Source organism: Gadus chalcogrammus, chromosome 22, assembly GCF_026213295.1.
Source record: "Gadus chalcogrammus isolate NIFS_2021 chromosome 22, NIFS_Gcha_1.0, whole genome shotgun sequence".
In the NCBI taxonomy this organism is placed as follows: Eukaryota; Metazoa; Chordata; class Actinopteri; order Gadiformes; family Gadidae; genus Gadus; species Gadus chalcogrammus.
In genome coordinates this window covers 16601453-16618448 of record NC_079433.1, presented here as the reverse complement: position 1 = coordinate 16618448, position 16996 = coordinate 16601453, and the positions used below count along the sequence as shown (strand labels likewise).

The following is a 16996-nucleotide window of genomic DNA, read 5'->3' as shown; positions in this document are numbered from 1 at the left end:
CATGTTCTTCTTCAATGATCCTGCAACATGTTCTTCATCAGTGATCCTACAACATGTTCTTATTCAATGATCCTACAACATGTTGTTCTTCAATGATCCTACAACATGTTCTTCTTCAATGATCCTACAACATGTTCTTCTTCAATGATCCTACAACATGTTCTTCTTGTGGATCTACTGTGTTGTCCTGTTTTGCTCTCAGGTTCCCCGTCCAGTGGGTGGTTCATTTGGTTCTGAAGTAGGAGGCGTCGTCTTCCCCATCTCAGTCTGCTATGTTCTCTGGTTCATGAAGGAGCAGAGCCATCATGAGTGGAATGGGCCATCCGGTGTTTGTCCTACATGACACCTCTGTGGAAGGGTTCATAAACATGTAGGCTATACTAGAAGATAGCTGTAGATAGTGGTCGAACAGTTGCAGTTGTGGTTTGATGAAAAGGATTAGATTTGAAGAAAAGTTAATGACACAATGTTATATCCTGACTGGAACCTTTCACACTTCAGGGGGAATAGATTATAGTCGGAACTGTATAGGCTATGCATAAAAAAAGTATCCCACCAATTTAAAGGATATCATTGAGTCCGACTCGTTGTGTCAGCGGCAGCCTATGAACGTGCTGATGAGAAGGCTTTCAGGCGGACGGTTGTTTCATTATGAGGTTTATAGCGCTCACTTAAATTCAGGGGGAAGATTCGTTCAAATGAACAGCGGTTCCTGTTTGTGAGCGGAAATTAACGAAGAACAACCATGAGGCTGCGGGTAATTAGGCAGGCTGTGGGCTGCAGGCTGCAGTGGTTCCAGCGGTCCTCTGTGCACGCAGCACGCAGCATGACAGCCAGACAAGCAAGGAGGACATGGGATGACGTTGCAGGATAATCGTTTCTAAACGTTGCCACACACCGCAGGACACGCCCCCTCTGCCTCCAACTACTAGACCGTCCGCGAGGAGCGGTGGTGCAGCAGCAGTCATTTGTGTGGTGGTGGACACGGTGGACGTTGGAAAACAGCGCACACGCTTTCCTTCGCGTCGTTTCGTATCTGATTGCCCGGGACAGGGAAGGCTGTGTGGATTATGCGCCACGCGGGGCAGCAGGACTGGTTGTTGGGTTTCTGCTCATCTTTGGACTACGACGCTACGGTCTGAAAAGAGACCTCAACCTCCACCTCCACCTGCGTGTGGAGTCGTGCCTGACGGAGGAATGCAGACTACATAGCAGGAGAGGAGACGACCTACTACCACCGAGTACCTCTCCACCCCACATGCGACCCCAGGTCGGTGTGCAGCGGTCTGGAGTGTCGAGACCCGGTCTGGGGACCTGATCCTCCCGGACCATGGGGGGGAACCTAGGCTGCCACAGGTCCATCCCGAGGGACCCCACGGACTTCAGCTACGGCAGCAAGCGCAAATTCAGCGCCGCGTGTAACTTTGGCAACATTATGGTGAACCAGGAGCGGCTGAACATCAACACGGCCACGGAGGAAGAGCTCATGACCCTGCCCGGGGTCAACCGCCCCGTGGCGCGGAGCATCGTGGAGTACCGGGACTGTATCGGGGGCTTCAAGAAGGTGGAGGACCTAGCGCTTGTGAGTGGGATCGGCGCCACCAAACTGGAGATTATTAAAGTGGAGATCTGCGTGTCGAGTAGGACCAGTTCGTCGCAGCACTCCCCGTCCTCCCTGCGGAGAGACCCGGAGCATATGTCCTCCTGCAGCGGCATGAACATCAACACCGCCACCCCGCCGCAGCTCATGAGCATCCGCGGCATCACGGAGAAAATCGCCCGGAACATTGTCGCCTATCGGACCCAACACGGCCCGTTCAAGAGCATCGAGGACCTGGTTCGGGTCGAGCACATAAACTGCTCCCTACTGGACAAGATCCGTTTCCAGGTGTTTGTGGAGCGCTCAAGAACTCCGTCCACCAATACCAACGGCGGGCTGACCTACACGGGTCGGTCCCATCCGAGCCCGACCTCGTTCAGCCTCCGGAGCGACGACCTCGACCTCCCGCCGGGAGGACCCACGCAGATGGTGTCCCTGCGGCCGCGCGTGGAGCCGGCCCCGGGCCCGCGGGACGGCCGGGCCGCGGTGCGCCTGGCCACCTGGGACCTTCAGCGCTGCTCCAGTGAAAAGGCCAACAACCCTGGCGTCAAAGAGGTCGTGTGTATGACCCTACTAGAGAACGAGTGAGTACAACTAACGTGAGGGTTTGCGCTTAACATGTTGTGTCTTCTTGGGACACGTTGTTTCCTGTGTGTAAACACGTTGGTGTCAGGGGATTTCATGTACGATAACTAAACCGGCTAGGCAACGCAAACTAACATTCTGAGCCAAACTGAACACAGAGCCCCAGACCTGCATGTCTACCCTGGGTCTGGACCCCCAGACCTGCATGTTGGTCTAGACCCCCCCAGGCCTGCATGTCTCCCCTGGATCTAGACCCCCCAAGATATGTCTCCAGCCCATCTCCAGTGAGTGCAGCCGTTTGACTTCCAGGCGTCCGGCCCAGCCGGACGCCTGGTTGCGTGGAGGCGTGTGTGTTTGCACAGCACTAGCTTACGATCAATCACAAGATCCCATGATGGTTGTGTTGAGAGAGGGAGACGTTCTACACGGACACGCCCACTCGTCTGCAGGCTGTCGGAGGAAGCCCAGATCCGTGCTGGCGGTGTGAGGCAGCGGGGTTATTACAGGTTATCAGCTCAGACTGGGTCCACTCATGACAATGCAAAACAAACACACAGCCTGCGGACTGTAATGGGTTCACATGCTGAGGGCTCTAGAGCGCTGGTGGTGCAGGGTTTGGCCCTTCTGATCTGGTGACTGAACTCTGTGTTTTGTTTCAACGGGACAGAACTCTTCTCTCGTTCTGTAATTGCTTCTTTCAAGATTTGTTTTACATGGACCATCTGAGCCATGCCCGGTCAAATGTCGACAGTTCTTTTTGTTTCAGAGGTCGCACCAATGTATATAATATAATATAAATAAAATCTTGTTGTGGCTGTACTTGATAGAACTATTTATTTCCCAGCTGACCGTAAGCAAAGTAATTTGTTTTGCCACATTACAAGGATTTCGTTTTTAACTTCAACATCTGTCTCTAATTAACCCTTGACCCCTGAGAACCTTCTCTGGGAGACAGACGTGTGTGTGTATCTGTCCACTCCTAGAGCTAAAGGTCGTGTAAAGGTTCTGACCTAGGGTAGATCACCACCAGCACAAAGGACGGATGTCCCCTTCCTCGGCCAGAGCGAGAACACTCATAAAACAAACACAGAGAGATGGAAGGTCTGGTCACACTTCAGTGCTCTCAGAGGGCAGGGTTTGAGTTAACGTAATCACAGAGGGAGAGAGTGAGGAGGCCTCTGCTCCTCCAATCACTCAGTCGTTGATGGCCGCTCACAAAGCTCTCTATCAGTCTCTTAATGTGATCATCACCTGCAGCATCAACACGCCTGTCTCTGAATACAGTGGGCACGCACGCACATGCGCCCATACTTAATGGTTTAAAGTGTTAAAAATCAAAAAAGTAGAAGCCCCTATTCAATTACTCCATTTGAGTATTGCAATATAATATTTCAAATGTCTATATTATCAGCAAATTTGTCAAGCTTTACACGAAACAAAGATTTAATAACAAAAGGCTGCTTTACAGACGGACAGACAGACAGACACTATTGCTGTCCTTGGTTAGATCCTCAAACGTTCCAGGAGCACAGAGGTCAAAGCCTTTGTTTAGAAGCATCTTCTTGAGCTGCAGCATTGGACAATGAAAACTGTACACCTTCAGTGGGAACATTGTTCAAACCCATTGGTGTCAGGGGTCACTTGTCACAGCACGCACATTACCTGGTACCAATCAATACCCTGTCCCTGCTGGTGTCTTGACCAGGACTTCCTGGTCTGGGACAAGGCCTTCTGTCAACAGGAGATTTTAGCAATGCTTCGGGCAACAGCAACATCGCCTTAAAACCATGAGCTAAAGGAACCAATGACCTGCAGGGGGAGGAGCTACTGGCCTGTAGGGGGAGGAGCTACGGACCCCCACACAGAAGTTGAACAGGATGTAGAACTGTTGGAGCGTTTACATGGATGTGCTCGGTTAAAGCGTTTAGAAGTTCAGTAAAGGATTTATAAATGAGTCATTACATTTATTAACCAACATCATTACAAGTTTTCATATCGGCGCATATCGGCAAACCTATACGCTGATAAGCTATACTGTATCTGTGATGGACCAATAGTGGACCACCAATAAATCGCTATGACTCTAATCTCATTCACAATGTTGCAGTAGAAAAAAAAATCTTTAACCAGACTGATAATCAGACAGATCAAGTTCCTCTTAAATCTTAACCCAAAACTAAACTGTGAGGAGACTGGTTTAATCGGTGCCCTAGGAGTTCTAAGTAATCAGTAATTATGATTTGGCTGGTTTGCTAAGACCAGGTTAATGGTTGACATTGCCTCTGATATAGATGTGACGGATGTCAATCAGCCAAGATTGGTGTTCCAACAGTCTGGTGTCGGCGTTCCGATCGGGCAGTGGGCTAGCCAGCGAGACCCCTTATACTAGCACCTCCCATAGACACACAGTGTATGTATACATGTATCCTCCATACGTTTAGATATATCTGTCCCTAGACCACTGCAGGGCCCGTTGGAACGCGGGTCCTCTGACATTGGAGCCGCTGAAGGACGTGTACGTGTGAGCCCTGGAAGGCGAGCCTGCTTCATAACTCCAGTTCACAGCTCCGGGGGCTGTTGCTAAAATAAGTGACTTGACATTAATTCATAAATGTTGGATGTGTGCTGGTGTTACCGTTCCTGTCACCTTGAAGCCTCAGACTTCCCTCGTTAGTTTCTGGGAGCTTGACTCTGTCATTAACTCATGAATGTTGGATGTGTTCTGGGGTTACCGTCCCTCCACCTTGAAGCCACTTCTTCATACTTCACTCTATGGTTTCTAGGCGTCTGAATGTGTGGTGGTCGGTCCCACCGTGAGCGGTTGCTGGTTGAGATCTCAGTGAACGACTGCGTGGGGGGGGGGGGAGACTCTGTGGAAATAAGAGCCCAAAGAACGGGTCTCAAGTGCAGCTATACCCCCGGGTCCCCCATCCATGACCACCTGCTGACCGGACGAGTGGCAGGAGAGAAGAGGAGGGTAGTTAACTAGGACTTGTAAGTAAAACGCTGTAACAGCTCTTCAGTATTCAGGGACCTCATGCTAACCCTAGCATGGCAGGTTAGTTTGCTGTGGGGGTGGTTTTGTTGAGTGAAAGGCCGGGGTAGGGAGGGCTGCTTTAAGACCAGGTCTGCTCAGGTCAGGGTAGTGGCTCAGTGATTTGTAACCTCGCAGTCTGATGAAAACAAATGGACACATTTCACCCTGCGTTACTGTTGTAATCCCCTCGTTATGCAAGCGACAACTCCCAACACCAGTACTGATGCCATCAATGCAGATTAATCTGAACATGAGACCCAACCCTCTCACCCAACTCTCACCCCTCTAATCCCCTGTCTGCCCCCGCCCGGTCACCCGGTCCCTGGCCACGCCCGGTCCCTGGCCACGCCCTGTCCGGTTCCCTCCAGTCCGCTCAGCTCCTCTCTGGAGCCGCTGAGCCGCGTTATGCAACACCTTCCAGAGATACGGATCACGTAAGGCAGTCTGATCCCGGAGTTGTAAATAGCCCGGTGTGGGAGATCCTGTTTTCAGAACACACAGGCTCCGGAGCCCCAGGCCTGGGACCGCCCTTCCTACTGCCCGGGGTCAACCACAGAAAGGGGCCCTCCCATTGGGTGATTAGCCGTCTCGAAGGGCGTCGAGGCCTCTGGTCCTGCTAAACATGTCCAGCGTCTCCCAGAGGGGACGTTTGGAGCCCGGAGAGGGAAACAGACAAAGGAGTTAATCTGGGCCCTATGGGGCCTTATGGGGCCCGCTGGACAGAAGCTCGGGTACAAACAAATGCAAACACCTCCAACTACGTGTGTGTGTGTGTGTGTGTGTGTGTGTGTGTGTGTGTGTGTGTGTGTGTGTGTGTGTGTGTGTGTGTGTGTGTGTGTGTGTGTGTGTGTGTGTGTGTGTGTGTGTGTGTGTGTGTGTGTGTGTGTGTGTGTGTGTTGCAGCAGCAGCCTTGTTTGCCCTGATCCAGACTGTGAAATGAGCGCTGGGGGCAGGCAGGTTGCTGTGAGCTGGTGCAGCACAGCGTGACCTTGGCGGGGCGATGTCCTCCTCCTCCTCCTCCTCCTCCTCTGTCTCTCGGCTTGTCTCTGCTGCTGTCTCGCCATCCCTGCATATCTCCCTCTCCCCTGTTGTCTGTGTGGCTGTACTTCTCTCTTTCACTCTCTCCCACTTCATCAGAGGCGGGTTTGGCTACCAAAGCGCGGGTGTTGCTGGGTGGCTACGGGGCGTTGGGGGGCATGCTTTGTGCATATCAACTACCTGGTGGTCATGGACCTAGAGATATTCTACAGAGGCAGCAGAACTGGCAGCGGCTAGTGCCTGGATGGCACTCTGAGTGCCAGGGACTCACACACACACACACACACACACACACACACACACACACACACACACACACACACACACACACACACACACACACACACACACACAGACACTCTAACTCAGTGTCCACGCACAATAAACTGCTGCTCAACCGGAATTTTCCACATGAACGCCTTCTTTACCCGCCTCCCCCCGCTCTGCTCCTAACTCCTGTGTCAGCACCGGGCCCCCAGGCTCCTGCCCTAGGGCCCCCAGGCTCCTACCCTAGGGCCCCCAGGCTCCTGCCCCAAGGCTCCTACCCTAGGGCCCCCAGGCTCCTGCCCTAGGGCCCCCAGGCTTCTGCCCCAAGGCTCCTACCCTAGGGCCCCCAGGTTTCTGCCCCAAGGCTCCTACCCTAGGGCCCCCAGGCTCCTGCCCTAGGGCCCCCAGGCTCCTGCCCTAGGGCCCCCAGGCTCCTGCCGTCGGGGGGCCCCCAGGCTCCTGCCCTCGGGGGGGGGTGGGGGGGCCCAGACTCCTGCCCCAAGGCTCCTGCCGTCGAGGGGCCCCCAGGCCCCCGTCCATCCATAGGTCTGCCTCTCCTGAGAAAATAAACCGTTGTATCTGAGAAAGACTATTTTGAAGCCCAAGAGGTTGGAGACGTCCTACCAAGCAGGACCAGCCGATGGGGTGTGACCCCATGGCCACCCCTACTGGACTACCCGCCCTTCCTCCATGGGATGATGAGCATTACTCATGGATGTTTAGTTATGATGGAGCTTTATCAAAGAGGGAGTCGGTTCAGCTGCTCTTCATACTAACCTGCGTCAGGGTTTTTCTGGCACATATCCCCCGAAGTCCAGATCCCAACAGGATTGTGTGTTTGTGTTCCCGCGGGCCAGATACAGAAACACAGATCAATGTTCATCATAGAGTTTATTAGTATTTATAACTTCCTATTCACGGCTTCATGGAGCTCCTCCCTCGCTTGCTGCGTCGCTGGATCGTTCCCGTGACGATGATGACCTTTGGCCTCTACTACTTCACAACCATGCAATCCATGTTCGCTATTGCCAAAGCAAACGTTGAAGAGGCTGTAATACTCACTCACCGAGGAAGACGGATGAATACCGCAGACAGCAGGGTTGTTTTTGTGTGTACGTGTGTCTTAAGATTTTTTCAAAATGTTTTTAAGCTACACCAACTCTACATAATCGCAGATGACAAACCTCCTTAACCTCCAGCCCTCTTCTGATCAGGCAGCCCGCTGGCCCCTTCTCTCCTCAACATCAAGGTGCTGCTGGGTGACCGTAACCATGGTGATCTGTCAGTGACCGCCTTTGTAACACTCTTCTCTCTCTCTCCTCAGCATCAAGGTGCTGGATGACCGTTACTATGGAGATCCGTCAGTGACTGCCTGTGTAACACTCTTCTCTCTCTCTCTCCTCAGCATCAAGGTGCTGGATGACCGTTACCATGGAGATCCGTCAGTGACTGCCTGTGTAACACTCTTCTCTCTCTCTCTCCTCAGCATCAAGGTGCTGGCGGTGCAGGACCTGCTGGACCGCGAGGCGCTGGACAAGGTAACTCAAACACTTCAGGACCCAGAAGGAGTCCCGGGCTACACACTGGGAAGAGATCAGTCACACCGAACCATGTTGGGATACAAATTTGGAGTTATGATCATGTAATTTATTGATGGGATATCGTAAGTAACATTAACTGCCCGCTATCATGACCTACTGCGTTAAAAGTAAGCATTTGAAGCGTTTAAATCCCACTAACCACTTTAATATCGCACACATTTCTGCGCATCTGAACCAATTTCCGAGGGGGGGGGCGTTTGTGGTTGTGTGCTGGGAGCTTGGAGAGCTGTAGCTGGGGCTGGATCTAGAGCAACACTGGCCTGGAACTGGGTCATCTGGAGGGTGTCCCACATACAGGGACCTCCATGGTGAAGGGGGGGGATGTCCCAGATACAGGGACCTCAACGGTCCGGTGAAGGGGAGGTGTCCCACATACAGGGACCTGCATGAGGCTGGGGTTGTCCCACATACAGCCGGTTCCCTTCAGGGTGCCCCCCTGCTCCCCTTCTGTCTTTGCATCAAACCCTTTCTTCTTTGGGTCTTTATAAGTAAGGCAAAACAATATCTGCACTCAAATCTGCAATGCATGTGTTAATATGTGTTTTGCACACATAAACTTAATATTTCTTTGCAATACAAATTCCTATAAATATGAATCATTTAAATATAGCCTTTGTTAAAAGGTTGTTTTCTTTTGTATTACCCACAGTGCTTTGCTCTTTAAACTATTACATTTAAATGAACACATTGTCAATGCAAAACTCTGACGGATAAAGATCAGCAGCAAACAGAACGACAGAACACATGTGAGTTATGTAAGCATAATCAAGTGATGACAGCCTATCATTTGCCTTCTTTATGACTGTAGATTGGAGTGTGACTGCTCAACAGTGGGATAATGTTCTCTGTGTATCAGACTATAGGCAAGGCCTGCTTCTGCCATCATGATGAACCTTTCTCTTGTGGACGTTTGTGCTATCACTAAATCACGAGTGACAGGGGCCCATTTGCGTTAGCAGTCTCTTCTTACAGTGTTTGTCAATGTATCAGCTGAACCCTCAGAGGCTAATCTATGCTAAAAATATTCCTTCAAGATGTCTGCCCGCGGTAGGCTGTCTCTACACACGTGTGTGTGTGTGTGTGTGTGTGTGTGTGTGTGTGTGTGTGTGTGTGTGTGTGTGTGTGTGTGTGTGTGTGTGTGTGTGTGTGTGTGTGTGTGTGTGTGTGTGTGTGTGTGTGTGTGTGTGTGTGTGTGTGTGTGTGTGTGTTTGGCGGATACACAAGGGCAAACTTCCTCGCCCACACACGCACTCCTACACATGCACTCTGTTTCTGCATGCTTCTGCTAACACACACACACACACACACACACACACACACACACACACACACACACACACACACACACACACACACACACACACACACACACACACACACACACACACACACACACACACACACACACACACACACACACACACACACAAATTCTTTCTTCTAGAGTGCTGGTACGCACTTCATCTGCATAGTTCTGTGGCGGTGGCCGCCCGCATCAGCAGCCAAGCTCCTAGAGCACCCGTCATTGGTGCTATAGCATGTTAGCTCCTAGAGGACCCGTCATTGGTGCTATAGCATGTTAGCTCCTAGAGGACCCGTCATTGGTGCTATAGCATGTTAGCTCCTAGAGGACCTGTCATTGATGCTATGCATGTTAGCTCCTAGAGGACCTGTCATTGGTGCTATAGCATGTTAGCTCCTAGAGGACCTGTCATTGGTGCTATGCATGTTAGCTACTTAAGGACCTGTCATTACTGCTATACATGTTAGCTCCTCAGTGCACCTGTCATTGGTGCAATAGCATGTTAGCTCCTAGAGGACCTGCCATGCATGTTAGCTACTCACATTACAGACGTGGCTGAGCTGTACGACCTGACCTCGCTGAAGGGCTCAGATAGCCGTCGTGCCATCGCCTCTGAAGGGGAGGGGGTCCGACACCGGGTCCTCTTGTGCCCCCTCCCTCCTGAGGAGCTGCTTCAGGGCTCGTTGGCAGCTTCCTAACGGTGTCATTAGTGTTCTTGGGGTTGTGTGGCGGGGGGACGGGAGGGAGAGGAGCGTGGGACAGGTGTCACTCAGGTGGGGGTGGTTTGTGATGAGAGGGAACCCTGCAGGGGGGTTTGTGTGTGACCCCTCCCTGGCCCAGTGTACCCAGCAGCAGTGGGGGTCTCCCAGTGTGTGACCCCTCCCTGGCCCAGTGTACCCAGCAGCAGTGGGGGTCCCCCAGTGTGTGACTCCTCCCCTTCCAGTGTACCCAGCAGCAGTGGGGGTCCCCCAGTGTGTGACTCCTCCCCTTCCAGTGTACCCAGCAGCAGTGGGGGTCTCCCAGTGTGTGACTCCTCCCCTTCCAGTGTACCCAGCAGCAGTGGGGGTCTCCCAGTGTGTGACTCCTCCCCTCCCAGTGTACCCAGCAGCAGTGGGGGTCTCCCAGTGTGTGACTCCTCCCCTCCCAGTGTACCCAGCAGCAGTGGGGGTCGCCCAGTGTGTGACTCCTCCCCTCCCAGTGTACCCAGCAGCAGTGGGGGTCTCCCAGTGTGTGACTCCTCCCCTCCCAGTGTACCCAGCAGCAGTGGGGGTCTCCCAGTGTGTGACTCCTCCCCTCCCAGTGTACCCAGCAGCAGTGGGGGTCTCCCAGTGTGTGACTCCTCCCCTCCCAGTGTACCCAGCAGCAGTGGGGGTCTCCCAGTGTGTGACTCCTCCCCTCCCAGTGTACCCAGCAGCAGTGGGGTTCTCCAAGTGTGTGACTCCTCCCCTCCCAGTGTACCCAGCAGCAGTGGGGGTCATCTGAGGACACTCACTTCACCGCTCGGTCTCCCCGCGCCCCGGCCTGTCTCTGGTCACTGGTTTGACCCGTGTTGAACCGAGACGCTGCCGTCAGCCCATTCTGAGTCATAGCTTTTAATATTTTGCCCTTACAGCAAATGTGGTCAAAAGCTGATGAGCTGCGTGTTTCTGGGTTCCTCTTTGAACATTACTACCCAGGGTTCGCTGAACTCTTGAGTACTGACGCCACCTTTCTTCAAACATATCGGACCTCTGATCCATGATGGGGGGCTTTGGTGCCTCGTCAGACTGCCCTCCTTCAACGCCTGACTGATCGGGAACCTTCGGCTTCTGAACTCTCCTCAACTCTGTCACTCTTCCTTCCTCTTTATTTGTATGCTATTAATGGGACGTGATTGTTATCTGTTTATTGGTTTGATTTTACTTGTATTTTTGAGTTTTAAGAAAACGAAAGGGTTGAGTCTTTAGAAAGCAGACGTGTGGTGAGGGTCAGTGGCTTTTTGGCTAAAAGTGGCATAAAGTTAAAAGCATCAGCACCACTAACCAGACGTGTAGCCGCATGGGTATTTTCTGAAGAAGACATGTTTGGTCATGTGCACAATATTCCATGAGCGTGCTGACATGTTTATGGAATATGTCAAAGCTAATAAGCAAGCACGCCAAGTTTCAAGTCCCTAGGCCGCTTTGAAGCGGACTGGTGACTGATCACACAATGGGGAAGACTGTTTGTTTGATTGCGAGTTATGACGCCCCCGGTCGCCTAAGAGGTGCTTCACTTTTTTAATTTGCAGACCACATTTTTGCATAAATCCGAGAAACTGCTAGAAACGACTTCATGGGTTTGCTAACGCTGCTCCCTCTGTCTCTCCTCTAGTTCTGCGTGGAGCTGAACCAGGGCACGCTCGCCAGCGTGCGCCAGTGGAAGGGCCCGCGGGGGCTGTGGAAGTGTGCCGTGTCTGAGAAGCCCACCGCTCAATCCAGCAAGGTATTGTGAAACCCCCCCCCACTCAGTCCCGAAAGGTATTCTAGATCCCCCTAGGTCAATCCAGAGAGGTATTCCAGAAAACAGACCGATCATTCCGGCTAGGTATTCTAGAAAAAACCCTGTTAATCCAGCAAGGTGTTATAGAACCCCCTGCTCGATCCAGCAAGGTATTCCGGAACCCCCCCAGTCAATCCCGCAAGGTACTCTAGAAAACCGACCGGTCGATCCAGCTAGGTGTTCTGGAGCAGCCATGATGGAGGGAGCCTGCAGACAGATGTTCCTCACCGCCCTTTGCCCTGTGGAGGCTTTCCGTTCTGAGAACAGGAAGTCAAAGCAGGACTTGTTTACTCTTGTTGCTAAGCTGCTGAGATTGAGTCATCTCCCCTATTGAGACAGGAAGCGATTACCGTTTCAGAAACGCACCATAACTCTTCATGCTGCGTGTGCGAGGTGGTCTGCTGACATATGGATGCACTGACGCCGATCGATGCTATGAGGCACCGGCCTGAGAACAGATCAAAAGATTCGGTTGCGTCATTGAAAATATCCACCACCAGTTCTCCATCTGCTTGTTCTTCAACTTCGGGAATTGGTATTGGCAGCTAAAAAGTAGAATTGGTGAAATCCATTTAAAGTGGATTTTGCCATCTGTATCAAACTCTTAATCCCCCGCAGCAGAAAAAGAAAGATGTTAAACAACAAGCCAGCTTTATCTCCAGCGAAGTGCCCTCGTAGGAGGCCCTCCTCCTCCGATATAGAACATCATTACGGTGAACTAGGCCATCTGGCGCCTGGGCAGCGCTGCCACTCCGGCTGTCCTCACCCAACGCGCGGTCACCTCTAAGACCCTGTGGCTCAGCTCAGCTCCTACTGCACAGATACCCCAGCTCCTACTGCCCACTGTTACCCCAGCTCCTACTGCCCACTGATACCCCAGCTCCTACTGCACTGATACCCCAGCTCCTCCTACTGCCCACTGATACCCCAGCTCCTACTGCCCACTGTTTACCCCAGCTCCTACTGCCCACAGATACCCCAGCTCCTACTGCACAGATACCCCAGCTCCTACTGCCCACTGATACCCCAGCTCCTACTGCCCACTGATACCCCAGCTCCTACTGCCCACTGATACCCCAGCTCCTACTGCCCACTGTTACCCCAGCTCCTACTGACCACTGATACCCCAGCTCCTACTGACCACTGATACCCCAGCTCCTACTGCCCACAGATACCCCAGCTCCTACTGCCCACAGATACCCCAGCTCCTACTGCACTGTTACCCCAGCTCCTACTGCCCACTGTTACCCCAGCTCCTACTACACTGATACCCCAGCTCCTACTGCCCACTGATACCCCAGCTCCTACTGCCCACTGTTACCCCAGCTCCTACTACACTGATACCCCAGCTCCTACTACACAGATACCCCAGCTCCTACTACACAGATACCCCAGCTCCTACTGCACAGATACCCCAGCTCCTACTACACTGATACCCCAGCTCCTACTACACAGATACCCCAGCTCCTACTACACTGATACCCCAGCTCCTACTACACTGATACCCCAGCTCCTACTACACTGATACCCCAGCTCCTACTACACAGATACCCCAGCTCTCTTAGACTTGGAGGATCAACCGCTACAAAGGGCAACGATACAATGGATGAAGTATACATAAAGTGGTGGTCAAGTGGATCAGGAAACATCATAAGATAGCACAGAGGGATATGTCCACTGCACACCAATCTTATCACAAGGAGTGCCCAACAGTGAAATAATATACATCTCAGACAGCTAATAAACGTAGTCTTGGGTTGTGCGTCTGAATCCCCCCCGTCCCCCCGTCACTGAGGAAGTACAATGTACACAAAACATAGTCTGAGAGCGTCATTCAGCTTGCTCTGTGCGCCATAATGTGAGTCACTGCGTTGCCCACGTGAGGATGCATTAATTTTTGACAGCCGGCAGTGAAAATAGACTTCACCCACTCCTTCTCCAGCGTGAAGCCGGAACAGGGAAGTGAAACTAAAGTAGATTATATTGGATTTCATGGATCATTATTTTCATTTTTACCTTGATAGCTCTTAATAAATTAATAATTAATTGGAAGTAAATTGTACCACTCCTAGTGGAGCTGAACCTCCAGATGGTATGTGTGGTGTGTAGTTGCTCTTCCTGCCCTTTTCCTTAAAATCGTATGTAAATCTATAATTTACAACATATATCTTAATAAAAGGTTAAGTTAATCAGCGTCACAATAATAACATTTTGTATATCAATAGTTTTTGATGAACCCAAAAGATCAGCTGTTATGTTGAAGATGAGACCTTTTATAAACCCTTCATTTCTCTGTTTTCAGGGGAGCAGCTACTCTGGTTTTCTCTGGGAGAGCTCCTCTGGTATCGACCTGAAAGATGCTGCCGTCCTGGGAACCTCTGTTGGCAACGGCAACGGCACCCACGCGCTCCCGTTCCTGGCCCACTTCCTGGTTAGTATTCCGGCCGCTGCTGGTTTTGTTGGGTTGTCTGCGTGTGTTGTCGTCGTGTGTGAGGATGGTCAGCCCGTCTGAGATGAGATGTGTTTGTAGGCTGTAGTGAGGATTCAGGATCATTTGGGTGTCAGAGTGAAATCGCTCTGAGGGAATATCAGTTCTGGTTGCCTGCACTTGCCTCTGTTTATATACCGCCCCCGGCTCATTTCTGTCCTATATGGGCATCTCTTCCATGGTTGTTTCAGGGGTTTCATCTTGCCTGTCATCACATTTGCACACACAGTGGGAGTGGGTGTTTCTTTTCCGGTTATTACATAATCTTGCTATCATGTGATCTCATTCTTTAAGTCTCTCGGATCACCTGTTACCTTTCCCCCCATTGCCCCAACAACGGACCCAACTGACCCACACTCCCTGTCCTCCTAGATCGGCTCGTCTGAGCTGGCGCTGGTGAATTTCCAGGCGACCCCCCCCGCGGGCGGGGAGCCCGGCGGCCGGAGCCTGCCCTCTGATGACTCCAAGGCCTGGTCGCTGTCGGCCAGCCTGCAGGAGGCGCTCCGAGGTCAGTCCGCAGCCCTGCGTCATCGGCCTCACGCCGCGCTGAGACCTGCTTCCTCAGCACACACGCTTCTGTAAAACTAAACCACATCCATCCTTCCTTCTTAACGGAGGGGTTTGGAAACTCGCGTGACGTCTTTTTTTTAACATGGGAGAAAGAAACGATAGAAAACATGCTGGATAACCCTGGGTTTATGTGTGTGTGTGTGTGTGTGTGTGTGTGTGTGAGAGACGGGGAGAAGGACCTGCTGGTGGTAGTGGTTGTGGTTGTGGAGGTGATGATGGGTTTGGGGACCCAGTGACTGTAGTTTTGCTGAATAAGTGGTATTAAAGTGTGTGTCTGTGTGTGAAGGGGAGAAGAACCTGCTGCTCCTGGGGGGCTTCGGCGCCTCGCCGCAGGGCTGCGAGCCGGACGCCCTGCGCAGGGAGAAGCTGTGTGCCCTGGTGCCGTCGGGCCAGTTCACCGACATCAGCACCAGCTGCCCCCAGGGCTCCCGCTGCCTGGACAACATCTGGGTCAGCCGCTCGCTCAAGAAGATCCACTCAGGTAAGGGAGGTGACTGACTGACTGACTGACTGACTGACTGACTGACTGACTGACTGACTGACTGACTGACTGACTGACACCTTGATACAGGTCTAGCTTTAGACCTGTTCTCGTGCTGATGAGAGAGTTGTGTTGATGTGCTCCCTGCTGCCCCTGCAGGCCGCTGCCTGGTGGTGCGGGAGGGCCTGACCAACCCCTGGATCCCGGACGGCTGGGCCTGGGGCGGCGTGGCGTCCGGACACTGCCCCGTGCTGGCAGAGTTCTTCGTGGACGTGGCGCCCAAGGAGGCGCTGGGCAGGACCAGGCTGCCGGGGTTGGACCGGGGGGGGGACGCCGCCCCCAAACACGAACGGTGACCCCCCCAAGGTGGAGGGGGGCGGAGTCAGACCGCCGCCCCGGAGCAGAACCACATATCACAGACGGTCCCAGCAGACCACCCTGGTCTGGGATCACACGGGTTTTCCTGCTCAATGTGACAAGTGCCAAGATTGCCTTTATTTTGAGCTTGCCTTTTATCGATGTACATTATTAGTATTATTAGTATTGTTATTTTTATCCTAGGATAGGACGCCATGACACGGAAATATGCAGATCACATTTTACAGGTTTCAATTCTTCTTCTTAAAATGACTGTGCCAATCATTTTTGTAAATATGAAATAAAAATTATATAAGATATATATATATAAAATAGATTTAGCCTCTTTGTGTTTGAGAGCCTGTTTAATAGTGTGTGTGCGTGGGTATGTATTTGTTAGAGCAGACAATAGCTGCTCTCACTCAGTGAGCATCAGGGGGCAGAGATGGTTTCATGGGGGAGGGCTGCGTTGTGCACATATCTGCTGGCTAGTCCTCACACTCAAACACAGTCCCTCAGCGATGGAGCATCCTGTTGAACACATGTTCTTCGCTAGAGAAGCACCGTCAACAAGAGGAGGGCAGCCTTGGTCTTGCCTGAGATGGAGCAGCAAGCAGTCCCCGTGTAGCTGTTATTCGTCGAAGACAACGAGGCAAACTAGCTGGTGATGCACTCACATTCACGACACTATCTTACATAATGCATCTTTTGTCCTGCATCTCAGGCTACAGCGGTAATTTATTCTGAATAATTGATTTAGTGTCTTTTAACGAGGTCTGTTGAGCAATGTGCTTCCTGCGCAGGGGTCTCATTTATAACCGTTGCGTACGCACAAAACGGGCCTGAAAGTTGCGTACGTGACTTTTCACGCCAAGGTTGTGATCTATAAAAAACCAACTTGACGGGAAAATGTGCGCAGCCCTAAGCAAACTCTGATGCGTACGCATGGTTTGGAGGAAAAGGAGAATTGGCGACACAGACGGTGTGGTGGTGAACTGAAGTCAGACCGAAGAATTGCAGAGTGAGAAGAACGATTATGTTTTATCATCGCCCTTCATAAATTTAATTTCAACCCGTATCATGCGTTAAATCCTAATCAGAATAATTTAAGTCCACTGCGTTATTTCTCAGTTATAACTCCAGAAATAT

At 51.9% G+C, this 16996-nt stretch overlaps 1 protein-coding gene across 1 annotated transcript; it reads left to right on the top strand.

Annotated features, from left to right (window-relative positions):
* Window positions 1-934: 934 nt before the first annotated feature.
* On the top strand, window positions 935-16611 carry eepd1 (endonuclease/exonuclease/phosphatase family domain containing 1). Its single transcript, XM_056583145.1, has 7 exons — window positions 935-2184; window positions 8014-8065; window positions 11784-11894; window positions 14254-14382; window positions 14812-14947; window positions 15296-15490; window positions 15650-16611. Exons 1-7 carry the CDS (start codon window positions 1331-1333, stop codon window positions 15844-15846), a joined length of 1674 nt encoding a protein of 557 aa, XP_056439120.1. The 5' UTR covers window positions 935-1330; the 3' UTR covers window positions 15847-16611.
* The last annotated feature ends 385 nt before the right edge of the window (window positions 16612-16996 follow it).